The sequence below is a fragment of the Coregonus clupeaformis genome, chromosome 25, assembly GCF_020615455.1.
Source record: "Coregonus clupeaformis isolate EN_2021a chromosome 25, ASM2061545v1, whole genome shotgun sequence".
Classification (NCBI taxonomy): domain Eukaryota; kingdom Metazoa; phylum Chordata; class Actinopteri; order Salmoniformes; family Salmonidae; genus Coregonus; species Coregonus clupeaformis.
The window spans coordinates 3,524,799-3,552,427 of NC_059216.1; the positions used below are offsets into that span (position 1 = coordinate 3,524,799).

General features: G+C 43.8%; 3 protein-coding genes across 3 annotated transcripts in view; 2 read left to right on the top strand and 1 right to left on the bottom strand.

Annotated features, from left to right (window-relative positions):
* Positions 1-1,327: 1,327 nt before the first annotated feature.
* LOC121539387 (saccharopine dehydrogenase-like oxidoreductase) lies at positions 1,328-10,956 on the bottom strand. The gene is made up of 12 exons (XM_041847852.2): positions 10,482-10,956; positions 7,215-7,327; positions 5,427-5,507; positions 5,012-5,141; positions 4,863-4,912; positions 4,593-4,723; positions 4,400-4,517; positions 3,138-3,257; positions 2,953-3,009; positions 2,666-2,777; positions 2,453-2,534; positions 1,328-2,338 (listed from the first exon to the last, which is right to left on the bottom strand). The coding sequence occupies exons 1-12, from the start codon at positions 10,678-10,680 to the stop codon at positions 2,248-2,250; spliced, it is 1,284 nt and encodes a 427-aa protein (XP_041703786.1). The 5' UTR covers positions 10,681-10,956; the 3' UTR covers positions 1,328-2,247.
* A 119-nt stretch (positions 10,957-11,075) lies between these two features.
* On the top strand, positions 11,076-19,735 carry tfb2m (transcription factor B2, mitochondrial). Its single transcript, XM_041847851.2, has 10 exons — positions 11,076-11,237; positions 11,946-12,239; positions 14,497-14,686; positions 14,855-14,946; positions 15,043-15,196; positions 15,376-15,524; positions 15,619-15,708; positions 15,978-16,037; positions 16,335-16,483; positions 18,217-19,735. The coding sequence occupies exons 2-10, from the start codon at positions 11,985-11,987 to the stop codon at positions 18,404-18,406; spliced, it is 1,329 nt and encodes a 442-aa protein (XP_041703785.1). The 5' UTR covers positions 11,076-11,237; positions 11,946-11,984; the 3' UTR covers positions 18,407-19,735.
* Positions 19,736-20,122: 387 nt separating this feature from the next.
* The window catches only part of cnsta (consortin, connexin sorting protein a), a 55,720-nt gene continuing 48,213 nt past the window's right edge, over positions 20,123-27,629 (top strand). Inside the window, exon 1 of the mRNA XM_045207411.1 lies at positions 20,123-20,307. The gene's annotated coding sequence lies outside the window, so the exon portion shown is untranslated. The remainder of the gene's footprint in view (positions 20,308-27,629) is intronic.

Consider the following 27,629-nt stretch of genomic DNA (forward strand, 5'->3'; position numbering starts at 1 on the left):
TCAGATAAAATAAATATAATGTATATAGTAAACAGCAACATTCACACAACAGATACAAATGCTTACCCATTATCAGTGGTGGAAAAAGTACACAATTGTCATACTTGAGTAAAAGTAAAGATACCTTTTAATAGAAAATGACTTAAGTAAAAGTCACCCAGTAAAATATTACTTCAGTAGAAATCTAAAAGTATTTGGTTTGAAATATACTTAAGCATCAAAAGTAAATGTAATTGCTCAAATATACTTAAGTATCAAAAGTAAAATGCTATAAATCATTTCAAATTCCTTATGTTAAGCAAACCTTTAATTTAGGATAGCCAGGTGTACACTCTCAAACACTCAGAAATAATTTAGAAGCGAAGCATTTGTGTTTAGTGAGTCTGCCAGATCAGAGGCAGTAGTTATGACCACATGTTCTCTTAAGTGTGTGAATTGGACCATTTTCCTCTCCTGCATTCAAAATGTAACTAGTACTTTTGGGTGTCAGGGAAAATGTATGGGTGTAAAAAGTACATATTTTCTTTAGGAATGTAGTGGAGTGAAAGAAGTTGTCAAAAATACAAATTAGTAAATCACAGATACCAAAAAAAACAACTACTTAAGTAGTACTTCAAAGTATTTTTACTTAGTTACTTTACTCCACTGCATATTATATACACAAGTCACACAAATACATTTTCATATAAAAGCCATACTGATGTCGGTACAAAACTGTTAGTGGCTCTCTTGGTTTCAAGAGGTAAAGACCTGAGTCTGCATGCTGATGGCAGTACTGTATATTCATTGTCCAGTGGGTGTTAGATCCAAAATGATTGTTTTTACCCTCTTACGTGTGCAGTCTTTGTAAATGTCTCAGAGAGCCTTTTGGGCCCTCCCTTTAATCTTACCACTGACCTGCACAACTCTCTGTAGGCTAGGGTATTCTGACTTGCCCATGAGGGAGCCAAATCAGGCAACTACACTAAATGTTAAGATGGGCTCAATAAAACATCTGTAAAAGGACTGTAAAACAGATTATAATTCAGCCGTTCTGCACAGGAAGCACGTTTTATTAGATGAAGCATCAGAAAACCAGCTTAATTAATAATCCATGGGAGAAGGTTACAACTGGACAGACAGGTATGAAAACAAAATGTTGCCCTTAACGCCACGGTACGTCATGCACAGTAGACTTGAAACAATTGTAGATATTTTAGATGGAATAGGTAGGTGTACTGTAAGCCTTTCCCTCCTCCTGGACAAGAGTCGTTGTCAGACCAGGCCTTCTCTGATATTTTCTGTTTAACCAAACCCTTACTGGTAAAGTGAGGACTCGGACACAAGGTTGGTTTACTTCAGTAGTCTTGGTTTTATTTGGTCAGGTTGAGAAGAACTACAGCCCTAGCAGGCTAAAAGAACAAGGACAGAACCTGCCCAAACACACACACGCATAAATCAGCGAATCACAGAGAAGACACCTCCAAGTTGTGGACAGGATCACTCCATCTTTCTGTGTGTTTCGAACTCAAACACCTATTTCTTACAAGCACTGCTTTGTCGATCTCAACTAAGCAACGTCACTGCACATTCCTTAAAAATAGATCCAGCAAAACTATATTGGATTACTGAAATACTGCACACTATGGTTCACAAAGGAAGAATTTCTGAAACTGTTCATAAGTGCTGATTCTCTTGAAACAAGGTAGGTTTCAGACAGTGGGCTTTGATATTAAACAGGTATTGAACAGAGAACAGACATACAACTTACAGGAACATCTATAAGCATGCAGTCAGACTTTTTATTGAGAGAAAAAACACAGCACGCACGGGCATGGAACACACACGCACGGGCATGGAACACACACGCACGGGCATGGAACACACACGCACGGGCATGGAACACACACGCACGGGCATGGAACACACACCACACACACACGCAGGGGAGATGAGGCATTTGTATCTGCTGGCGAGTTCGTTAAAGCCGAGGTGCCATTATTTGACAATAAGGTAACGATCTCTTAAAAGACTCTACAGTCGCAGTCAGACAAACAGAGGGTCGTCATTATTGGGCCATGCTGCAAAGTTGGAAGGAAGAAAAAATCTGATTTTAAACACCAACCCTAATTGTAACCTTATGCCTAACCCTAATAAAATGTTGCTGATTATAGCAATTTTCACTTTGCAGTATGACCATCTAGTGAAAACACCAGTGGAGTGACAAGTGCTGATGACCTGGGGTCAGGGGCCAGATGAGGTCACACATTAGATGACAGAGAAATGGATGCCATGTTTGTTCAGGCGCTCCACCAGCGTGGTTCTGGCAAAGGTTGCTCCTGGGGTGTACACACCACCCCTAAAAAAGAGACAGAGGGAGAGAGGGACAGAGAGAAAGAAAATGCATCAGATGTAATACAGTACCCCTGGTTGTGTGTGTGTGTGTGTGTGTGTGTGTGTGTGTGTAACTCACTTCTTGGGGAGGGCTGTGGGTTCGTTCAGGATGGTGATAGCAGCCTGTACCATGGCGATGGGCGTGGCCACGTAGCCTGCCTCTGAAACAGGGAGAGAAGCATTGTGTTAACCCCAGCAGCAGCCGCAGGTTAGGTGGAGTAGGGGTTAATAAATAGTCCTTGGACTAGTGTGTTTGTGCAGCAGAGGTTAGGGAGTGTGTGTGTTTAAGTACCTGGTCCTTGGACTAGTGTGCGGATCTTAGCGTTGGGTCGTCCCTGGCTGGGGTCCTGTCCCTCAGTGTAGCCCTCTCCATAGAATGCAAACTGGAAAGACGAACCCTCCATCTGAGAGACACACAAACACACCAACCACTGACTAGAAGGACCAACCCTCCAGTTGAGTGACACACAAACACACCAATCACTGGCAATTTCAAAAACAAATGAAAGATCAACATACCAGTAGATGTTACTCATACATTAACAATATACAGGTCTCGAGAGATACATAAAACTGTACCTGCTTTCTGGTTGGTCCATCCTTGGAGAAGAAACCAAAGGAGAAAAACTCTGGAAACTAAATACAGAAGAGAGAGAAAGAGAAAGAACATGAGAAGAATAGAGGTTTTCCTTTTGTGTGTGTGTGTGTGTGTGTGTGTGTGTGTCTGTCTATAACAATGTGTCTGTCAGTGTGTCCTAGTTTACCTTAATCAGCAGGTTTCGCCCGAAGTCGAATTTGACCAGGAACCAGAACATCATCCCGGCAAATAGCATCTTGACGATGTTGGCCACACCTCCTACTCCTGCATACGCACCATACTGGACCTGGGGTCACACAAAGGTCAAACAGAAGTCTCTCCCACACAGGAGCGGTGAATCCCAAACCATCCCCTCGCCCCTACCAACTCACTCGAAGGGCCCTCCATTGTCACATGTTGCTGACGAAACTGAGGGTGACTTCCAGAGAGTGGCAAGGGGATCAATAAACCAACTTCGGGACACAATCGTTTATTTAAATAATAAAACGAGCATGAAATTCAAATGAACAAAGCCCCCTGTTGTTTTACAAGATATAAACCTCATTAACAGTTAAACCTTTAATTTGGGAGACATTTCATTTGTTACATGTGTCAAGCCTCGAAATCAGACAAACAAATGCACGTGGCATATAATTAGGCACACCTCTCCATTCTTTTGTATTAAATTGCGCAAATGCCAAACATATCGCGCTGCATGTCGGGATAGCACTTTGCTCTTGAGCCTACAACCTTGCTGGCTTGGCCGAAGTGACTATCGGAAGGTTTCATTTGCCACTACACCATGGGTGTCAAACTCATTCCACGGAGGGTTGAGTGTCTGCAGGTTTTTGTTTTTTCCTTTCAATTAAGACCTAAACAACCAGGTGAGAGGAGTTCCTTACTAATTAGTGACCTTAATTCATCAATCAAGTACAAGGGAGGAGAGAAAACCCGCAGACACTCAGCCCGCTGTGGAATGAGTTTGACATGTGCTCTACACCCTCAATCATTTTCCCTCCCTCAGCTTTGGGATAGTTGTGCATATGGCAGAGGCTCGCGTGAATGTGCAAATGGAGGGGCGAGGGGAAGGGGGTGATTTGGTATTCAGGCGAGGTTCTTAAACATGGACTTTTTAAACAGGCCCCATGTCTCAACCTTACAAATGTTAAACATAAATAAGGCTTACATAAACAAAATGTACTCAATTATCCCTTGTAACGAAGTTTGTAGCACACAGTATACAAGTCATTACTCTGCTACCATGTCCACACGAGGACATCTGAGAGCAGTTATTAGGACACATTCCATTTCAAAACTAAGTTTGGACATTAGAGCCACAACACAAAATGGCAGATCGCCCAGATCACATTACACTGTTCTCATGACAACGAGAATACACGTTGATCCGTGTCAGTGTGTGAATGTATGTACTGTATTTGTGTGACCTACAGGTGTTTCCTGGTGTTCCTCCAGTAGAAAGCGTTGAGATCTCTTCACCACCGAGGGGTCGGCTCCCATGAACGGGACTGCATACTGCTGAACCTCATTACTGTAGAACAGGGCACTCCTACATACACAATAGAAAGTAACGTTATCCAACATACACACATATGCTCGCGCAAACACACACAGCTCCCTGTACCTGCGTTTGATCTTTGAGCCAACCACAGGGAGAGGTTTGTGTCCAAACTTCTTCCTGAGGCTCCGCAGCTTCCCGCTGTCAGCAAAACCATAGATGGCCGACTTCCATGTACCGTCATTGATAGAACCACCCTAAGACAGACAGAGAGACAACCGAATATCAACAACATTATTAGATACAAGGATGAGGCAGGGATTACAAGGATGAACCCTTTACAGGACAAAGATGATGCCGGGGCAGTGTGAGGGTTTATGGGTAATGGAGTCTTACCTCAGGTCCTGTGCTGGCCGTCAGGAAGCTCTCCACAGCTGTAAGTGTCCCTGTGACGAGATACACAAATGTGACACACAAACACACACAATGGAGAGCACACACATTCACAAACAGCTAAAGTAAACTAATCTCAGGGACACACACACCTTTGAATTGGTCCCTGGTGTAGAGGACTCCCATGTCTGCAGGTATGGAGTCAAAGCCACAAGCCCCCACGATGTACACTCCCTTATCAGCTGCCTGGCTGTTGTAGTTCAACTGCATACTCTCTAGGAACTACACACACACACACGTCTCTGTGTTGGGCTGTTGCAGTGGTAGAGCATGTGATTTTATTCATGCTGTGGAGTAAACAGGCAGGGTAGGCTGAAGCCAGTAATTAAGGATTTAATAGAGGACAGCATGGTGTCCAGCAGCCTTCCCATTTAACCTAGTGGTGTGTGTGTATGTGATATAGCTTCCACCTGCCAAGTCCTGTCCGATCTACAGGAGTGATAGGGTGTAGAGGTCAGGGTTGATTAGGGATTGAGGCCTGGTGAGTGTGTTGTTGCGTTGTCTTACCTGGGGTTCTCCACAAATGTCAATGCAGTGTGCGCTGTTCTCCACGCATGCCTTTACCACAGGCTCGCCCCAGAACCTGTACTACACACACACACACACACACACACACACACAGTATTATCATCTAAAATATGCACTAATAAAAAACCTCACCAAAGTGTTTGTCACTACAGTACAATTTGATATATACAGTGCATTCGGAAAGTATTCAGACCCCTTGACTTTTTCCACATTTTGTTACGTTACAGCCTTATTCTAAAATGAATTAAATTAATGTTTTTCCTCATCAATCTACACACAATACCCCATAATGACTAAGCGAAAACAGGTTATACATTTTTGCACATTTATTAAAGATACCAGAAATAGCTTATTTACATAAGTACTCAGACCCTTTGCTATGAGATTCGAAATTGAGCTCAGGTGCATCCTGTTTCCATTGATCATCCTTGAGATGTTTCTACAACTTGATTGGAGTCCACCTGTGGTAAATTCAATTGATTGGACATGATTTGGAAAGGCACACACCTGTCTATATAAAGTCCCACAGTTGACAATGCATGTCAAAGCAAAAACCAAGCCATGAGGTCGAAGGAATTGTCCGTAGAACTCCGAGACAGGATTGTGTCTGGGGAAGGGTACCAAAAAATGTCTGCAGCATTGAAGATTCCCAAGAACACAGTGGCCTCCATCACTTTTAAAATGGAAGAAGTTTGGAACCACCAAGACTCTTCCTAGAGCAGGCCGCCCAGCCAAACTAAGCAATCGGTGAAGAAGGGCCTTGGTCAGGGAGATGACCAAGAACCCGATGGTCACTCTGACAGAGCTCCAGAGTTCCTCTGTGGAGATGGGAGAACCTTCCAGAAGGATAACCATCTCTTTTTTACTTAACACTTATTTTTCTTAAAACTGCATTGTTGGTTAAGGGCTTGTAAGTAAGCATTTCACTGTACAGTTGTGGTCAAAAGTTTTGAGAATGACACAAGTATTGGTCTTCACAAAGTTTGCTGCTTCAGTGGTTTTAGATATTTTTGTCAGATGTTACTATGGTATACTGAAGTATAATTACAAGCATTCCATAAGTGTCAATGGATTTTATTGACAATTACATTAAGTTTATGCAAAAAGTCAATATTTGCAGTGTTGACCCTTCTTTTTCAAGACCTCTGCAATCCGCCCTGGCATGCTGTCAATTAACTTCTGGGCCACATCCTGACTGATGGCAGCCCATTCTTGCAGAATCAATGCTTGGAGTTTGTCAGAATTTGTGGGGTTTTGTTTGTCCACCCGCCTCTTGAGGATTGACCACAAGTTCTCAATGGGATTAAGGTCTGGGGAGTTTCCTGACCATGGACCCAAAAATGACTTTACCCCAGTCCTCAGCAGTCCAATCCCTGTGGTCACTGCTGGACCATGCCACCTCATGTTAGTCACAGGTATCCCTTTTCTCTGGACTGGCTAATCGTGTGTGTGTGTGTGTGTGTGTGTATGTGTGCTGACCTACAGTACAAGGTGCACTGGTGATCGCCACCATCATCATTGCAGGTGTTTCACAAGCTGCGAGGTCATGTCCTCACTACAATCAGACCACTATCTGCAGCCCCATGGCACAACAGGAGGGCAGAGTGGTGATCAGGACTGACATCAAAACACTCTTCCATAATAATATCTGAATTCTAACACAATGGAAGAGGCAGCACTGATATCCCTCTTCATTTCTGACAATCAGACTCATTGTGTCTCTGCAGTATTTACAGTGTGTGTGGCATCTCCACAGTCAGTACTTACTGGCCCCACACAGTTGAGAACAATAACAGCCTGTTTGCACATGGCAGCCAGAGAATCAGGCTCTCCCACATCAGCCACGATGACTTCCACCGCAGTCCTCAGCTCCGGCTTACCTGAAACACACAGCAGAGGAGTCAGTCATTTCACCTATTTACAAATACAACACACTTCATTATGTGTTGAACAAACTACAACAATGATCTGGCTTAAAATAGCTCAGTGACCAAAAAGTAATTTGGTGGGCCAGTGGGGCTGACCCTTTGTTTGGCAGACCCTGAACTGAATATGCAGCCTATCCTTTACAGTACAAACTTGCTATCTGTTTTCCCCAAGCCTCTGTGTCACTGTTGCCTTCAATCTAGTTCAGATAGAGTCTAAGTACTAAAGTTTGTCACCTCTTGGAAGATTAGTCCGAATGAGGTCTACAAGAGAACCTAATAAAATAAAAATCAGCCGTTTTAATTTAATTTTGGTTCAATAAAGTACCTTTGAAGAGCATCAATACATCATCAGTTATCTTTCCTGTGCAGCTTTGCATCAGCCCCCAGTATAAGTTTACATGTTATATGCACTACAGTACTAGCCTACTGTAATTCATGACCAAACATGAACTGTTGTAAATTACGCACCACTGAATGCTGTGCCATATACTTAACATATATTGACATAGCCATAACAGATAGGAAAATACTGCCTGATTGAAATCTCAATGATGGAGGAAAAACATAGGGTCAGTAAACGGATGAACGACTACAAAACAATACAGTCACATTGTACACAAATGCCAAAACTAGGCTATGTGTCTGTTGCATATTCCAAACGAGCCCTCTAAAGTTCCTGCGAATGCATATTATTTAGCAATATAACCCATGACAATTGTTTCTGAAATGTCAACCTGGCCACGGCTATAGAGCAGTAGACTGATGAGGGGGAGAGGTAGACTGTCACTTTTGGACAGAGTCACCATTGAGAGGCCAGGGGTGGGAAGGTAGAGGCTGTGTCACTGTTGGGGTATGTTCCATCAGCTGTTGGCGAGGGCTCTCCCAGGAGGACAGCAGGAACAAAGAACAGCTCCATTCTCCCTAATCTCAACCCTATTAGAACCCATCCCTTTCCTGGCAAGCCAACCACTCACTAATCTAAAACTAATACTGAATTAAGATTGAATGATTTAAGTGTTGCGTAGAGCATCTTTGTAGAGTGTAAGCTATCTGGTCTAACAACATACAGTGGGGAGAACAAGTATTTGATACACTGCCGATTTTCCAGGTTTTCCTACTTACAAAGCTTACAAACAAAAATCCAGAAAATAACATTGTATGATTTTTTAAGTAATTAATTTGCATTTTATTGCATGACATAAGTATTTGGTACATCAGAAAAGCAGAACTAAATATTTGGTACAGAAACCTGTGTTTGCAATTACAGAGATCATACGTTTCCTGTAGGTCTTGACCAGGTTTGCACACACTGCAGCAGGGATTTTGGCCCACTCCTCCATACAGACCTTCTCCAGATCCTTCAGGTTTCGGGGCTGTCGCAGGGCAATACAGACTTTCAGCTCCCTCCAAACATTTTCTATTGGGTTCAGGTCTGGAGACTGGCTAGGCCACTCCAGGACCTTGAGATGCTTCTTACGGAGCCACTCCTTAGTTGCCCTGGCTGTGTGTTTCGGGTCGTTGTCATGCTGGAAGACCCAGCCACGATCCATCTTCAGTGCTCTTACTGAGGGAAGGATGTTGTTGGCCAAGATCTTGCGATACATGGCCCCATCCATCCTCCCCTCAATATGGTGCAGTCGTCCTGTCCCCTTTGCAGAAAAGCATCCCCAAAGAATGATGTTTCCACCTCCATGCTTCACAGTTGGGATAGTGTTCTTGGGGTTGTACTCATCCTTCTTCTTCCTCCAAACACGGCGAGTGGAGTTTAGACCAAAAAGCTCTATTTTTGTCTCATCAGACCACATGACCTTCTCCCATTCCTCCTCTGGATCATCCATATGGTCATTGCCAAACTTCAGACGGGCCTGGACATGCGCTGGCTTGAGCAGGGGGACCTTGCGTGCGCTGCAGGATTTTAATCCATGACGGCGTAGTGTGTTACTAATGGTTTTCTTTGAGACTGTGGTCCCAGCTCTCTTCAGGTCATTGACCAGGTCCTGTCGTGTAGTTCTGGGCTGATCCCTCACCTTCCTCATGATCATTGATGCCCCACGTGGTGAGATCTTGCATGGAGCCCCAGACCGAGGGTGATTGACCATCATCTTGAACTTCTTCCATTTTCTAATAATTGCGCCAACAGTTGTTGCCTTCTCACCAAGCTGCTTGCCTATTGTCCTGTAGCTCATCCCAGCCTTGTGCAGGTCTACAATTTTATCCCTGATGTTCTTACACAGCTCTCTGGTCTTGGCCATTGTGGAGAGGTTGGAGTCCGTTTGATTGAGTGTATGGACAGGTGTATTTTATACAGGTAACGAGTTCAAACAGGTGCAGTTAATACAGGAAATGAGTGGAGAACAGGAGGGCTTCTTGAAGAAAAACTAACAGGTCTGTGAGAGCTGGAATTCTTACTGGTTGGTAGGTGATCAAATACTTATGTCATGCAATAAAATGCAAATTAATTACTTAAAAATCATACAATGTGATTTTCTGGATTTTTGTTTTAGATTCTGTCTCTCACAGTTGAAGTGTACCTATGATAAAAATTACAGACCTCTACATGCTTTGTAAGTAGGAAAACCTGCAAAATCGGCAGTGTATCAAATACTTGTTCTCCCCACTGTATCTTCCCAGCTACTACAACTACTGAAACACATAACATTTACATTTTAGTCATTTAGCAGACGTTCTTATCCAGAGCGACTTACAGAAGTGACTAACATTCCTTATGTCTGTGCACTTGAGATTTATATTTTTTTCTAAGCCTATGGCACACTGACTGCAATGCAAGTGCAGAACATCCTTGGTCAAAACACTTGGTTACATGATAACTGATACAGTGACTCCTTGTTCCAAGTTAGATCAGGTGAGTTTGCTGGCTGGCACGACACAGTAAACTCATTATAGATACAGTGTGTGACACCCAGCTAGCTAACTTTCTTGAATCCCTCTGTGAAATCCAATTACAATACACAATGGTGTCAGTCAGCTAACTAGACCAAATATTCTCTCTGGCTCGACATATATATCCAGCGTTAACAAATTCAATATGTAACAAACTGTATTAGCTAGTTTGCTAAGGTTATCTGTCAATGAAGCCAGTACGTACCGAGGGCTCCGGCGGCCTGCTCTAGAACTTTGTCCAGTTTCTGTCTGCTTCTCCCGGCCACAGCCCATTTCAGCGTCCCGTTCGGGCCCTCCGACACGATCCTGGCCACCTCTTCAACCACGAACTGCCCGGTGAAACCCGAAGCCCCGAAAATAACAATGTGATAGGGTCTGCTAGAGGAGGTATCCACCTTCGCCATAGTTACAACTAGCTAGTTATACTCAAGGAAACACAGCACAAGTGGCGAGAACAGAAATAGACGTAATCCAAGAAACGTGCTCGTATATGTCAGATGGCAAAACCGTGACTTCCGTAGTCTGATGATGATGCTCCGTCGACGCACTGATCTGATCACGATATGGAACTTAAACACCGCTGATGCAAATAGGCTACATGCACTAAGCGTTTTATTGATGCTAGTTTAAAGACAGCTTTTTGTATTTGAAATAAACATGTTATTTGATCTCATTAACGCGTTAAAATAAAATAACCAATTGAAACGGTGAGATCTAAAAGTAGGCGTGGGTATACACATTTTGGATTAAGATTGGCTCTCTGTGCTGTCAATATCTTATTTTGGATGGTCGCTTGATAGTGACGTAAAATCATCGCCATAATATGCGAGTTGCGAATTCAACGAGGGTCAAGATGCATGTTCAATGTCACTGCATTTTTACAACATTCTGGAATATGTAAGCTGTCCCTAGATGAAAATACGATCCACATCAGGACAAACGACGATATATCTGAGATAAGGTATGCCCAGTTTTGACGCAATTTATCATACTTGCTGTTCAGCTTGACAGATATATCTCTAACGTTAGCCAGCTAGCAATCTAGCTAGCTACTTGCTAAAGTTAGCGTCGCAGTGCATTTTCCATAGTACAAGGCATGCAAGCTAGATAACTATCCAGACCGATGGCCATATCCAAAATGGTTTGGCAGAATAACTTTAAAAATAAACGTTTAGGTTGGTATCTAATGTAGCTAGTTAACGTTACCAAACATTATATAGGTAGCTAGCTAACGTTAACTAGCTGGCTACCTCAGGTTTGTCTAACGTTACATATTTTTAATATAGTAGCTAGCTAACTTTACTTCCGAAGTTATCGATCCGATGATAAATCAGATTATTCACCTAACGCCACCATGTATCAAAACAATTATTTTTACGTTGAGAAATAATGTCAAGACACGTGGTGTCGGGCTTGAGTGCAAACTAGCTAGTTACATTCTGTACAGTGTCATATTTCAAGGACATGTTTTGGTTGACAGTACAGTGGTCCCCATCAACTGTAGCGATCATAGACATTTTTTTTCCTAAGCTATAGACACTACTCATAAACTAAGTTCTCATTGAGTGGTGTCTACCCAAACTATTGCATCCATAATCATAGGTAGGGCTAACCATAGGCACTTATTTAGAGCTCTTTCTAACCTCTGCTTCTTCTTCTTCATTCACAGGCTGTGACCATCATCCCTCCCTCTTGCCATCTGTCTGCCATGTCCACCCAGGCAAGTAAACTGTTTGTGGTGGCGGTGCGGTCTGCATGTTGCCACCCCGGGGCTAGGCCCACCCTGAAGCAGCCTGCCTCTCCCTGTAGCCTCAGGGTCCTGCTCCAGAGACGGGCCTTCAGCCTGGACTCGCTGTCCTCCGGCCCCGGCCGGCCACAGCCCCAACAGGCTAGAACAGACCGGACATCCCCCTCTTCAGCCCCAACCCACAGGAACCTGTCTGCTGTGGCTGTCTCTGTCCAGGTAGAGATACCAGTGGTGTTTATGGACAAGTACATTCCATAACACTGTATCCATAACAACAGCAAACCAGTAGCTCCAGAACTGTGGGAAAGCTACTGGGTTTGTGTTGTTTATGTTAACAATGTCTTATTGGTATTGCACAACAGAACATCGACATTACCATGGTGATTAAAACACAACATTTCAGGTAATAACACATCAAAGGGATTGCTCAGTCAATCAATCAAATGTATTTTATGTAGCCCCTTTTACAAAAGCAGTTGTCACAAACTGCTTTACAGATACCCCACCTAAAACCCTACAATGCAATGCCGAGGCAGAAGCACAGTTGCTAGGAAAAACTCCCTAGAAGGCAGGAACCTCGGAAGAAACCTAGAGGGGTGGGGGGGCACGAGCTCTGGGGACCCATGTAAACCTTTTTAATTTCCATATGTACTAGGAAGCTACGTGTTTTGTTTCTTGGGCTCCAGGAATGTGACTGAAAAAGTGCCTCAGGCCTTGAAAAATGAAACTGATTGAAAGTATAAGGGTATCGGTAAACATATGCCGTGGTCAAGGCTGCGACGGCGCCACTGTAATGAGTGGCACTTACTCAGGTGTTCAAAAGCGCATGTCAGACCGAGAGCCTAATGCTTCTTACTAGGGATGTGACAAATGTACAATTTCTCTTAACGTTTAAACTGCCATTTGTTTTTTACATTTAGAATGAGGTGAGTTCACAATTCAGGTGTGGTTCTGCGTATGACCTCTAGGGGGCAAAGCAGTTCAATCTACTGCAGTCCTGGCTCCTACCAAGCTACCTACCTACCTGTAGTCACTAGTTGCTACAGTCATAAAGGCAGCAGATTTCTACAATTTCTCTTCTTAAAATTGGATTTTAAACCTAAGCACACTGTTAACTGTATGCCAAACCCTAACCTAAATTAAGACCAAAATACAATTTTTGTTTTCATTAATTTTTACGAGATAGCCAATTTTGACTTTGTGGCTGTGGTAACTAGCAACATCAGAGAAACGAGAGTAGTGCTTCAAATACAGCAGTTCTGCAACATCTTTAATTGAGCCTCTCATTCTCCTTAATTGCCATCCTCAACACATTACAGAAAGAGATGAACTGTATAGGACGCTCTGGGGACAGGTCGTCTGGATACTGGACAGCCAATAAATTGGCAGATGCAAACAGATTATCATCTTTAACGGATAACAGTTCTCGGTTTGAGTTGTGTGGTTGCAATATCAACAGTCCCTTATCTCTGGTATATCTTGGCATGCATCATTCAAGACTGAGTTGAAATTGTGTGCAGCGCAATGGACATAATAATGCCATTCTCAGGAAAGTCTATCTGAGTTGGCAATACTCCGTTTAGAAAACAGTCGGGCCTGCAACCTGGACCTACAGGTTGTGGCGAAAACATTTGCACACAAAAAAGGAGGACTTCAGGGGAGTCTCAAGTTGGATTTAATTGAATTTACCTTGAATATTGCAGACCAATTGTGTAGGCTATTAGTCAGACAAAACCCGCAGAGTAGTGGCTGAATTAATCCACAAACCGACTACTTTTTTCCACAATTGTTAGGCTATCTGATATATCATTTGATTAAAAGTTACTAAATACGGTATGTAGCTATAGATAGTAGGCTACTGTTTTGAGGGTGGACTTGCTGTATTATTTGGTATTAATAGACTGGTTTTACGCACAACTTTCTATCCAAGCTGGGAGAGCGCACGAGGACAGCTCATGTCATGCAGGTTCAGGTACAATCTGCAGTGTTTACATTTCCAACTTGAATTACTGAACAAGTAAATACATTATTGCCAGCAGTCTAAAAATGGCAGCATTGCGACACCTTGTATAGATTCGTGAAATGTTATGCTTAACTTGAGAAAATGGCAACAAAATAGGCCTACCAATAAACATTTATTCATTAGCTTAAGCAAAGCTATACATATCCTGGCACCACAGAAAGCCTATCATTGATTCAGTAGACATGCAGCCGCATAGACTTGTCACAATTTCAGCACCACGGACAGCGAGCAGTATAGTCTGTACTTTGTGAGTGGCTGTCTGGCTGACACAGTTTTTATTTAGGGGGGAGGCAAACAGCGACCTTGCTGGGGTTCAGAGAAACTGCGTTATGCCAGTGGTGGCCAGTCCTGGGTAGACATACATTATTTTTTTTTGAATGAAGGAGGGAAGATGAAAGGGGGCGAGAGAAGAGGAGAATGTTTGTTAACGTGTCTGTCGTGTGTGTTTAGGACCAGAGTCGCCCGCTGTGCAGGTATGACTTCCTGGACCTAGGGGAGGTAGAGGAGAACACTCAGAGGGCTCAGCTCTGTAGAACCATCAGAAGGTTCATCATAGAGCCAGCCCTGGCCAAACTGGTCACACACCACCTAGGACCTGACCTGGAGGACAGCAAGGCCGCTATATTTGAATGTAACCCAGGTACGTGGTGTCTGTGTGTTCTATGTCCTTTGGGACTTGTGTTGTCTGTAACAATGGGGGAGGTTGTGTGTATGTGTGTGTGTGTGTGTGGTCTGTAACAATGGGGGAGGTTGTGTGTGTGTGTGTGGTCAGTAACAATGGGAGTGTTCATTAGAGTGTGTGTCTCAGGCCCAGGGGTGTTGACTCGGACTCTGCTGAATGCTGGAGCTCAGAGAGTGGTGGCGCTAGAGGGCGACAAGTCCTTCCTACCTGACCTGCAGGTGAGTTTACAGAGCCTTTTAGGGCCAGGGTCGTTTTCAGTAGGAGAGTTAAATGTCTTACATCTTCATTGTACCAACATTCTGGCATGTGTCTAGGCTCTGGAGAGTCGTCTGGATGGTCAGCTGGAGGTGGTCCACTGTGATTTCTTCAAGCTGGACCCTATGGGCAGAGGCAGCATGAGACCTCCGGCCATGTACTCTGACAAACTGTTCACTGACCTGGGCATATCAGAGGCAAACTGGACCGATGGTGAGACACACACACGAAAAAGACATACAAAGACACACCATCAGACTCAGAATCACCTTTATTTGCCAAGTACATTTATACCAGGAATTTGACCTGGTGAAAACGTGCTGACCACAATAAACAGGATAGTTTATTCTATCTGTTTTTCCGTGTTTATGAACGTTTTTTTGTGTGTGTAGAGGTTCCAGTGAAGGTGGTTGGCATGTTCCCCCAGCGCGTTGAGAGGAGTCAGCTGTGGAAGTTGGTGTATGTTCTGTTTGATCGGCTCTCCATCTACCGTTACGGACGAGTAGAGCTCAACCTGTTCATCAGCGAGAAGGAATACCTGGTGAGTGCGCACAGACACACACAGACTCATTGAGAGCAAATGTAGTGGTGTTTTAACGATGGTGTGAATGGGTTTTGTTCTTTCACTCCCATAGAAACTGATGGCTAAGCCAGGGGACATGTTGAACTACAGAGCCTTTGGAGCTTTATGGCAGATAGCATGCCACATCGAACTGCTACACAAGGTGAGCGGGAAGGGAGGACCGGAAATAAGGGGGAGGGAAGTAAGTAGATATACCTGGTGGAAAGAAGGGGGAGAGGGAAGTTAGTAAAGGTAGAACTGGAGGAATGGAAAGTGAAAGAGGTGAGAGAATGTCAGTCCTATGTCCTTGACCAGGGAGACAGCAAAGCCATTAAAGTATTTCCCTCCACTCCTGTCGACAACAAGCAGATGTCACAGAGCTTTGACAGTGGCTCTACTAACAGATGCTCTTCTCTGTGTGTTCTCTTTCAGGAGCCGTGGGCATCGTTTGTGACCTCTTCTAAGTACAAGCTGGCCATTCCAAAGAGCAGAGTAAGGATTCACTGTTCTACCAACATCATAATGGGACATTGACTTGGTCAGATCCTCCTGGGTTTGAATATACGGTGAAAGACAATAAGTCATGTAGTGTTATTAACGTGGTGCATATACTTATTACAAATGTCAGAGAAAACAACTGCTAATTCTGCTCTTCTGTGTGTGTTACATGTTATTATGATCGTTGCTATTGAATTAGTCTTCTATAAAGTGTGCCTTAACGGCCTAGCTATAACCATTAGAAAAGACACACAAGGCCTGAAGCCTGTCGTTTCCCCCTCCGTCCTTCAGCTTCCTAATGACAACCTGTGCCTGGTGCGAATGACACCTCGCAAGGACCTGTTCTCCTCCTCGCTGACCCCCTCCAATGCAGCCACCCTGGTCATGATGGTCAAACAATGTTTGGCCAAGAGGAAGGCCCGGCTAGTAGACCGGCTCAAGTGAGTGGAACGCGCGTGCACACACACGTGGAGACATGGATACATACAGTGAGGGGAAAAAAGTATTTGATCCCCTGCTGATTTTGTACATTTGCCCAGTGACAAAGAAATGATCAGTCTATAATTTTAATGGTAGGTTTATTTGAACAGTGAGAGACAGAATAACAACAAATAAATCCAGAAAAACGCATGTCAAAAATGTTATAAATTGATTTTAATGAGGGAAATAAGTATTTGACCCCCTCTCAATCAGAAAGATTTCTGGCTCCCAGGAGTGCTCCTAATCTCAGCTTGTTACCTGTATTAAAAGACACCTGTCCACAGAAGCAATCAATCAATCAGATTTCAAACTCTCCATCATGGCCAAGACCAAAGAGCTCTCCAAGGATGTCAGGGACAAGATTGTAGACCTACACAAGGCTGGAATGGGCTACAAGACCATCGCCAAGCAGCTTGGTGAGAAGGTGACAACAGTTGGTGCGATTATTCGCAAATGGAAGAAACACAAAAGAACTGTCAATCTCCCTCGGCCTGGGGTTCCATGCAAGATCTCACCTCGTGGAGTTGCAATGGTCATGAGAACGGTGAGGAATCAGCCCAGAACTACACGGGAGGATCTTGTCAATGATCAAGGCAGCTGGGACCATAGTCAACAAGAAAACAATTGGTAACACACTACGCCATGAAGGACTGAAATCCTGCAGCGCCCGCAAGGTCCCCCTGCTCAAGAAAGTACATATACAGGGCCATCTGAAGTTTGCCAATGAACATCTGAATGATTCAGAGGAGAACTGGGTGAAAGTGTTGTGGTCAGATGAGACCAAAATCGAGCTCTTTGGCATCAACTCAACTCGCTGTGTTTGGAGGAGGAGGAATGCTGCCTATGATCCCAAGAACACCATCCCCACCGTCAAACATGGGGGTGGAAACATTATGCTTTGGGGGTGTTTTTCTGCTAAGGGGACAGGACAACTTCACCGCATCAAAGGGACGATGGACGGGGCCATGTACCGTCAAATCTTGGGTGAGAACCTCCTTCCCTCAGCCAGGGCATTGAAAATGGGTCGCGGATGGGTATTCCAGCATGACAATGACCCAAAACACATGGCCAAGGCAACAAAGGAGTGGCTCAAAAAGAAGCACATTAAGGTCCTGGAGTGGCCTAGCCAGTCTCCAGACCTTAATCCCATAGAAAATCTGTGGAGGGAGCTGAAGGTTCGAGTTGCCAAACGTCAGCTTCGAAACCTTAATGACTTGGAGAAGATCTGCAAAGAGGAGTGGGACAAAATCCCTCCTGAGATGTGTGCAAACCTGGTGGCCAATTACAAGAAACGTCTGACCTCTGTGATTGCCAACAAGGGTTTTGCCACCAAGTACTAAGTCATGTTTTGCAGAGTGGTCAAATACTTATTTCCCTCATTAAAATGCAAATCAATTTATAACATTTTTGACATGTTTTTCTGTTTTTTGTTGTTGTTCTGTCTCTCTCTGTTCAAATAAACCTACCATTAAAATTATAGACAGATCATGTCTTTGTCAGTGGGCAAACTTACAAAATCAGCAGGGGATCAAATACTTTTTTTTCCCTCACTGTACACATACGATCTTGCACAGACCGTTTCAAGTGAGCGCTGTACAAACTTAAATATTATCCTTGTTGGCCACATTGATAATAAAGTCCGCTCACTCTCTGTCTCCGTCTCTCTGCCTCTCACCCTCATTCTCTGTCCCAGTATGTGGAGTCCAGACAGTGGTCCTAAGCTACTGAAGGAGATGGGGATGCAGGAGGATGTACTGACGGGCCATGTCTACCCAGAGGAGTACAAACGGCTGTTTGAACTGGTGGATAAGTCCCAGGAGTTCACCCAGAGCTGGCTGTATGAGGAGGTACTGGAGAACACCCTGAAGGAGGGCTGGATGTAGACACACAGCGCCACCACTAGGACTGGAGGGGTAGTGCAGCCAGGACTGACAAACTGGCTGTCAGAGGCTACAATTCTAGATACACCCAAGTTGTTGGACTGTTGAACCACTCCCCACGTCATTTTAGGGTTGTCCTGAGATGATGTTGAGTTTGGTATTTAACCTTTTTTTAAAGGGGCAACAGTGTTTGGACTGAGCTCTATGTGAGTGCTGTCCAGTCGAGCCGAAGAGTTGACTGGTGAAAGGCTGCTGATCCTACCCACCATAGGCCGTTTTATCTAGGGTTGGTTATGAGTAGCAGCAGAAAGGTTACTTTCTGCAAGGTTATAATGAGTCAATATGTATTTAAACCAATCACATTTTGTCACTGTTATTCATGGGTTTTTAATACTGTAGTTTTTTTTTTGCTAACACAGCACATTAAATGAACTGGGTCATACTAGTATGTGTTGCCTGAAAACCCAATGTTGAATTGCATTGAATATTACATCGGGAAGAAATTAGCGTTTGAATCAGGAAAGTTTCCTCTCATGACCGCTACAAGCCAGATTGTTGAATTAAATGATATTTTAAAGTACTTCACCAGGAATGTGAGACAATATATCCACAGGAAAGTATGATTACATCAACTTTTCAAAGCGCTTGTAGTGCCTTCAGATTTATATCATTTGAAGTATGCGCAGAACCATGTGAAGACGTGCACGAGCTTGGCAAGGATGCATGCATTTGTATCTTGTGCGCATGCTTCAGGTAAGAACTCTGAAAGCAATAGCAGCACTTTGAAAAGTTGCTGTAATTTTACTTTCCTGTGGATATACTGTCTCGCATTCCTACCTGCAAAAGTACCAACTGCACGGACAACCAGTAGAGTATATTAAAATAACATTTTATTCAACATTCTGGCTTGTAGAGGTCGTGAGAGGAAATGTTCCTGACTCAAACGCTCGTTTCTGCCCGACATAGAATTCAATGCAATTGAACATCAGGTTTCCAGGCAATCATATGTGCTGACTGGTTTCTACCGCTTGTATTGTTTTGTGTATAAGTAACTTTAGTGTACATGCAATACCATGTCTACATGTATTGACCGTTCATTCAATTAAATGTACAGTTTGTGGGTATTGGGGCCTCTTCTAAATGGTAAGTACTAAATGTCTGACAGGTTCAATCACGCATGGTCAGTCAGTGCCATTCTGTATTCACTGATCGTCGTCATATGCCTTAGCATTCCAGCTGGAAAAAGATAGTACATCAAAACTCCTATTGAGTCGTTTCATGCTATAACCATTGGAGGAAATGTAATTATCAAAATAAATATTTTGAATTCTACTGGTCGACTGTTGTTTCAAAGGTTATTTATTTAATATGTATGCATAATTGGTGTGCATTGCGTGTTGCAAATCATGACTGTGGGAGTCTGTGTGCATTGTTTGTCGAGAATGCTGTTTAGAAACAGAACTAGTATTGTCATTGTTTTTGACAAACTGTTTATCCACGCAATAAAGCAAGTGTTTTCCTCTAGAAAACCCGAAATATCTAAAAAGAAATTGGAAAATGACATTTGACCTGCACATACATTAGTACATCTGATGCTTGACCTCGTCGTATTTGTAGCTACACTATATGACAGCACGATGGCGCCAAACCACTGCAAAAGCTGTCCACCGACAGGAAAGCGTCTGATTGTGAATGAATCCCCCGGATAGGTATCAGGAAGATACCGGCAAACAAATATCAGTGTCAATGTTCGGTTCAGCACCCTGCATACTGAATACAAGACAATAAATTAATTCAATCGTAAGTAGCTAGCTAACACTAGTTATGGCCGTGTTTTAGAAGACGCCGACTTGTATCAAAGCGCACCGAAAAACCATACAAGTGCTAGTTTGACAGCCAGACAGGTGTGTATGTAACTAGCTAAGTTAGCTAGCTAGGTGACAGCTAATTAACATGTGTGTTAATCATTAATAGACGTACTCATGTATTCTATATATTTTTATATTTCATATAGAATTTTGCAATAACACGGGACCTTACTAGCTAGCAATGTGTATAGTAGGTACAGTGGGGCCCAGTGTAGCTCAGTTGGTAGAGCATGGCGCTTGCAACGCCAGGTTTGTGCGTTCGATTCCCAAGGGGGATATGAAAAAAAAAATTGTATGCACTCACTAACTGTAAGTCGCTCTGGATAAGAGCGTCTGCTAAATGACTTAAAATGTACAGTAACGTTAGCTTCAAGCTACCTATCGCTGTCTAAGGGTAGCTTGTTATGCTAGCCAAGTAAACCCATTGACAAGCCAGTGAATAACACTAATCACAACTTGAGCTAAAACCAGCTCGAGCGTATCGCATCGGTGTAACATTAGCTAGCATTGGCAGGACAATTATGTCTGCATTGTAACCCTAGCCGTAAGGAAGATTTTTCCAATAGGTGTGTATTGTAGCAAATCTTATGACTGACTGATAGGTTGTCTACTCTAGAACATTGTGCGCCAGTCTGATGACAGTTCTGCCTACAAGAAACAGCTGATGCATCATGATATTATTATGATGTTTGTCACCATCCTCAACTGGCAGTTTAGTACATGACAACAGTAGCTAAGTGATTGAATGTGTCAGAGAGAAGACCCTTGTTCCTGTTCTCTGGGTGAGGACCAGTGTAGTTTCATTTTATGAGAGGAATACATAACTGTTTTATGTCCTCCAGGTAGACTCTCAGTTACACATACAGCATCTGTGTAGAGCAGGGGTGTCAAACTCATTTTAGCTCAGGGGCCACATGGAGGAAAATCTATTCCCAAGTGGGCCGGACCGGAAAAATCATGGTATATATAACTTAAAAACAACAACTTCAGATTGTTTTCTTTGTTTTAATACGATCAACATACAACATAAAGCTGGAGCCTGAGGACAGTGTGTCCAAAATAGTACAAGCACAACATCACTATTAATCATAAAACACGTCAAGTTTATTTGAAAATTCTAAAGAAAAAGAACACACAAACACACAATGCCTCAGTGATTAACAGAACTGTTTCACAGATCACAGAACTATATCAGGGTGTCATTTCTCAGGCAGAAATGTAGATAAAAATAATGAAATCCTGTTCCCCAAACAAGTGCAAGAACCACAGAGTCAAGAATAGGTTAAATATACAAATAAAATAAAATCAATTAAAAACAATAGCATATCAACATAAAAACATATAAACATAAATCTGAAAGAGTTGCTCAAACTCCCGTAACAGTCCAGTTATTTTATCTTTGAACCGCTTCATGTCTGCCACATGTTGGGTCGCGCACACATTTTTCAGACAGGGGAAGTGAGCTGCATCACCACCGGCAAGTTGCGTCTCCCACAATGACAGCTTCAACTTGAAAGAACGTATGCTGTCATAATACTGCGTGACAACTTTGTTGCGCCCTTGCAGCTGTTTGTTCAAGTTATTCAGGTGCTCTGTAACATCCACCATAAATGCAAGGTCCGGCATCCATTCTGCGGAATGAAATTCTAACACTGGTTTGCCCTTTTCTTCCATGAACTGTTCAATTTCTTCTCGTAAATCAAAGAAACGCCTCAGCAGGGGCGGTGTGTTCAATAGGGCGATATGGGCGACGCACTGCCAAACGGGAAAAGGAAGGGATTTTTTTTCTAATCAATTATATCACGGCAACAGTAGTTATCAGTGTTCTAATCTGATCTGACTGCCACTAAATGTCAAATCAGGCTAAAGTCGTGCTTCAAATGGCCCCGCCCGTTTTTGGGGCGATTTCAGTCATGTTGAAAATCGCCCAGAAGTCTGTCATAGACTCCCATGTAAAATCTATTTTTTTCAAATTTCAAAGCTTTCAATACAATCTCTATGGGTGTCTGTGGGCTTGCACTTACGCGCTTTCGTCATACGTGACGTAACCATGAACGTAACTAAGAAAATAGCGGCTAGCAGCGTCTCTGTTGCGACCTGCAGTGTGGCGTTATCTTATGTTTTTAATTTGTACACTTAGTGGCGTTATTTTATGTTTTTAATTTGTACACTTAGTTTACAAACATTCTGCCAACCATGGATTTCCAGTGGTGGGTTTTGGACTGATCTTGTTGATCGTGTACATACCCGCTACGAACGGACTAAATAATGAAAACGCTGCTGGCAGCGGAATCCAATACAGCTGGGAGACTTGGCTGGATGACAGAGTCCCGGACAGAGAAGTGGAGCCGGCCGGCTTCACCCTGGTCAGAGCGGACCGCGATCTGACACAGTCACAGGGAAAATCGATCCTGGTAAGAGAGCGACTCTGTACCCCCGACATTGAACTGCTTTCTGTGTCACTGCGACCTTACTATCTGCCCCGTGAGTTCCCCCAATTGTTTGTTACCGTTGTGTACTGTTGATAATCACAAGTTTACTGGAGAACTGAGACCAAGTAGAGACTTTGGACAGGGTGGATATGGTATAATAAAGGCAGTTTATTCAGAGGTAAAGATATCTGGAATCGCGTGCACGGACTCGTTCGTCAAACTCTTAGGGAGCTATCTGAAGAGAGCCCCGAAAACATTGTGTGCAGACATTTTATACAATAAATGATGTAGGTTGAATCTAGTAGTTCTGATCTTCTGATTGGTCCTGATGAGTTGGGCGAGGTCCCTCCACTGTTGCATTGGCTCTGAGTCGGGTTCTCTGTCTTCAAATGTTCAGCCTAAAGAGAGGGGATTTTTTGTGTGTGTGTGTGTGTGTGTTTAACAGTGATGATGTGTGTGTGTGTGTGTGTTATCAGTGATGATGTGTGTGTGTGTGTGTGTGTGTGTGTGTGTGTGTCCTCAGAGCAAGAACTCGTGAGTTGGAAGAACTGAGAGACCTATGGCGTGGGTGTTGTCCTTGGCCACCTGCTGACAAGGCTGACAAGATAGGACTCTTTTGTCCATTGTTATAGGATAGGAACAGCATTGATTGAAAACAAACGCCCAACACAAAATGGGTCATGCACAAGATTTTAGTCAGACCAAGCTATAACATTATATATTTACTACGACAGTACATTCAACCAAAAGCTAATATAACAAAGGCATCAGAGATTATTTATAATCTGTCACAGAAACTGGAATCCATCTCCCCAGATCAGTCAATAAATGCTTCTGGTATTGACTTATATGCTGCCCCTGTCTTCATGTTGTTGCTGGACATATCTTTTTAAAAATGTGTGTAGGTCACCTAAATCATCAGAAAAATTGCCCCTCCTGAGAATTTTTTCAGGAGCCGCCACTGCGCCTCAGCACAGCACCTCGGCTTAACCATCTTACCTCAGTGTGGTATGGCAGGCCATAGATGTGGTCTTTCTCTCTGAGAAGGCTGTCAAACTGACGGTGATTCAGGCTTCTGGATCGGATGAAATTAACAGTTTGGATGACCACCTTCATGACGTTATCCATCTTTAATGACTTGCAACACAAAGCCTCCTGGTGCAAAATACAGTGAAAAGTCAAAAATCACGTCCCTCCATTTGCAGATTGCACTTTCTCTCTGAACTTTGTCACAACGCCTGCTTTTTTCCCGATCATTGAGGGCGCACCATCTGTAGCCAGGCTGACAGCGCGGGACCAGTCCACTCCGACCCTGTCCAGCGCGGCCGACGAAGTGCGGTAAAAATATCAGCTGCTGTCGTTGTATCTGTCATCGGCACCAACTCCACGAACTCCTCGGTGACGGTCAATGTGTCATCAACTCCGCGGATGAAAAAAATGGCCAGTTGTGCAACATCTGTAATGTCCGTGCTTTCATCAATTGCAACCGAAAACGCAATAAATGACTTTACTTTTTGCTTCAACTGGCTGTCCAAATCCACTGAAAGATCGGAAATCCTGTCTGCAACTGTGTTTCTTGTCAGGCTGATATTTGCAAAAGCCTGCCGCTTTCAGGGCACACAATCTCTGCTGCCTTCATCATGCATGTTTTTACAAATTCACCCCTCACTTAATGGTTTTGAAGCCACTGCGATTTCATTAGCAATGAGGTAGCTAGCTTTCACTGCAGCGTCACTGATGTCTCGGCTGTGAGTAAACACAGACTGCTGTTTCTTCAGACCCGCCAACAGTTCATTCACCTTCTCTCATCTCCGCTGTCCTTGAAAGTTGTCATATTTGTCGGCATGAAGACTCACATAGTGGCGACGAAGGTTATATTCTTTCAGCACTGCAACATGCTCTGAACACACCAAACATACAGCTTTCCCATTCAATTCCGTGATTAAATAGGATGACCATTTTTCTTGGAACACTCTGCACTCTGCGTCCACTTTTCTCTTTTTTGACAGAGACATATTGGGGCAATGAGGGTGCCAAAGCACATAATGTTAAAAGTAGAAGCCGTAATAAATATCGCGGGCAAAACAAAGTAGCTCATTGGCTGCACGTGCTTGACCTACTTGCTCTGCCCCGGTATAAACAGTTTGCTTGCTTAACACAATTGCGCCATCCAGTGGACGCAATTGGAACAGCAGTTTATAAATTATTATTATTATTTTTTTTGGGGTCAAAATCATCTCGCGGGCCGGATTAAACCCGTTTGCGGGCCTGATCCAGCCCGCGGGCCGTACGTTTGACACCCCTGGTGTAGAGGGAACATGGAGTGGGTCTTATTACATTCAGATGAGTCACCTGAACAGCCCTCTATGTAGCTGCTGTGTGTTGTGTAATCCCTTGTATCTTCAGGTTGATGATGCATTGAATCCACTCCAGTTAGGCTAGTTAATCTGGATCATACTCCCTGTGTGTGTGTGAATTAATTGCAAGTTCTAGCCAGTGCACACTTGGGTGTTTTTGTCAATTGAGTTGGCTTTGGATCATTAATGTGTGTGTGTGTGTGTGTGTGTTCCAAACATTGTTTTTAACCCTTTCCTCTCTTACGTGAGATGGGCTGATCTACCTCCCCTGCTGTCTACCCGTGTGTCCCTGTCTGTGTGTGTCCCTGTCTGTGTGTATGTACTTCATTATTTATGGACACCCTGGAAGAGAACAGAGACAAAGAGAGATGTGATGATGGAGAGAGAGAGGAGTAGGGAGGGGAAAGGAAGAGAGAGAGGGTGAAAAGGGAGAGAATAAGTGGTAGACCGAGAGCGGGAGTAACAGAGAAGGACGGATGGATAGGGAGGGAGAGAGAGATAGCAAGGAGGGGTTAACATTAACAGTGGCCAAGTTCAGCTGGCGTCAACATGCCCTGCTGAGATGCGCGCACACACACACACACACACCCCTTAGAGATGCATTGCGAATAACACCATTAATACAGAGGCAGGCGTTGAATAAAGCCACCATACCTGCCCTGCTCTTCTGGTTATTCTGCATGTTCCATACAATTCTCATGGGATACGTCCATTCTATGAAGTCTATTTCTATGGGCCTAACCCTCTAGAACATTGTTGTGTCAATTCCTGACTACAAGCTATACCGAGCACTCAAGCCTAAATCCACCCAGGGTGCTCAAAGCACTCCCAACCTGCAGGGGGCAACCATGCAACCGGAGCTGTTGAAACCAACCACCAGGAAGTGCTCTGGGGACCATATTAACCTGCGCACCCACAAGCAGTGCATGTGCATGGCATCGAAATGTTTGGTAAAAGCTTACTTGGCTCTCACTCATTCCTGAGAAGAGATACCAATGACCACAGCTCCTGATCATCCAAAGACGCAACTGGTTATCAACCTATTCTGTTCCATCTTTATGACAATAAAAAATCATAAAGTGAACAGTTTTGAGTTGTCCTTTGCGTTCATCAAGGATAAAGCCGTTTTCAAGTTTGGGCAGAGCTGTGGTCAGCCAGAAATCACGCAGAACTTGACAGTTGATAACCAGCGCGGCAGTGAAGACGAGGATCAAAGGGCTGAAGTCAAGCTGTCGACGCAAAGGAAGAATTGCCTGTGAAACTCTACACCATGGCCAAGGAAACTTTTGGGAAAACAGTCAAGCAACTGAAGCAAGAGCGGACCTTAGCCAAATCTGCTTTCACCAGACAAGCGAACTACCTGAGTAAAGCTGCAGCTGGTATGATTAAGCATGAACTACAAGAGGAGTTCAGCAAGCTCAGTTCCCTGGCTAGAAGTGTCGGTGATTCAAATGATGACTACGCGGCTGGCCTACTGGCTGAAGCGGGAACTAAGGGAGATGAAGAGGTCAAGCTCGACAAGGACCAGCATGCTGATCTTGAAAGGACGATTGAAGAGTGCGACATGAAATTGGAGGAAATCCGAGAGGCAGTCCAATTCAACCTCTGGCCAAGATACGGTAAAGAGGAGGTAGACTTTGCAATCCAAGAAGCGGAGAAAGCCTGTGACAGAGCCAAAGAAACCCCGTCACTGCTATTAACAGGGACGGCTATGAACTACAGCTGGAAAGAGCGAGGAAGCTAATCCATGATGCAAGTGAAAGCCTGAAAGACTGGGAAAAATGGGTCCCACACGATGAGACTGCAGATCTGAAAGGCAGAGTAAAAGATCTGAGAATATTCGGCAGTAACCTCGAGGCCAAAAGAACAGGATTCCTCATCGCACAGAGAATTGCAGAAGAGGACAGAAGACCTACAGAGCTTCAACCAAGAGCAGTCCCACAACCAGTGGTGAGAATAAAACCAACCAGTCTACCTAAATTCACTGGGCTTAGGAGGAATTTCCACAGATGGAGGAAAGACTGGGAGAGCCTGCAAAAGCAGGGAGAGCCGACTGGTTCAGTGGAGGTGAAGAAGTTTCAACTTCTTGACAGTGTGGACGAGAGAATATGTAGAGACCTGCGCCTGTCATCATATAACAGTGCTGAAGACATGTTTAGAGTACTCCAAAACCGGTATGGAAACAAGCCAACAATTGCTTTGGAGATAATTGAGGACCTGGAGAGGATCCCTCCTTTAAAGTCACACCAACCAAGGAAGGTTATTGACCTGATTCAAGCTGTGGAAAAGGCCCTGAATGACCTCACGGAGTTCGAAAGCAGTGGAGCCATAAAGAATCCCCTTGTCATCAGATCCATAGAGAGCAAGCTGCCGGATAACATGAAGAGGGACTGGCTGACATTCATGGTCAACCCAAGAAATGGAGTCACACCTGACAATCACTTCGACAGCCTTCTACGATTTTTAAAGACACAAGAGGACATACTGGAGAAACTAGACCAGTTGGGTGTAAGTGAAAACCCTGAAAAGAAATCTACGTACCCGGAGAAGCGGTATGCTTCCACAAGGT

What these genes read in the sequence shown, in the direction of transcription:
- LOC121539387 (XM_041847852.2), bottom strand. Translation starts at nt 10,680, where the DNA reads ATGGCGAAGGTGGATACCTCCTCTAGCAGACCCTATCACATTGTTATT. An exon ending in GGCGAAACCTGCTGATTAAG is followed by an intron (nt 3,010 to 3,137) that starts GTAAACTAGGAC and finishes TTCTGTATTTAG; the next exon opens with TTTCCAGAGTTTTTCTCCTT. An exon ending in ATGGACCAACCAGAAAGCAG is followed by an intron (nt 2,778 to 2,952) that starts GTACAGTTTTAT and finishes TGTGTCTCTCAG; the next exon opens with ATGGAGGGTTCGTCTTTCCA.
- tfb2m (XM_041847851.2), top strand. Translation starts at nt 11,985, where the DNA reads ATGTCCACCCAGGCAAGTAAACTGTTTGTGGTGGCGGTGCGGTCTGCA. An exon ending in ACATCGAACTGCTACACAAG is followed by an intron (nt 15,709 to 15,977) that starts GTGAGCGGGAAG and finishes GTTCTCTTTCAG; the next exon opens with GAGCCGTGGGCATCGTTTGT. An exon ending in CGGCTAGTAGACCGGCTCAA is followed by an intron (nt 16,484 to 18,216) that starts GTGAGTGGAACG and finishes TCTCTGTCCCAG; the next exon opens with TATGTGGAGTCCAGACAGTG.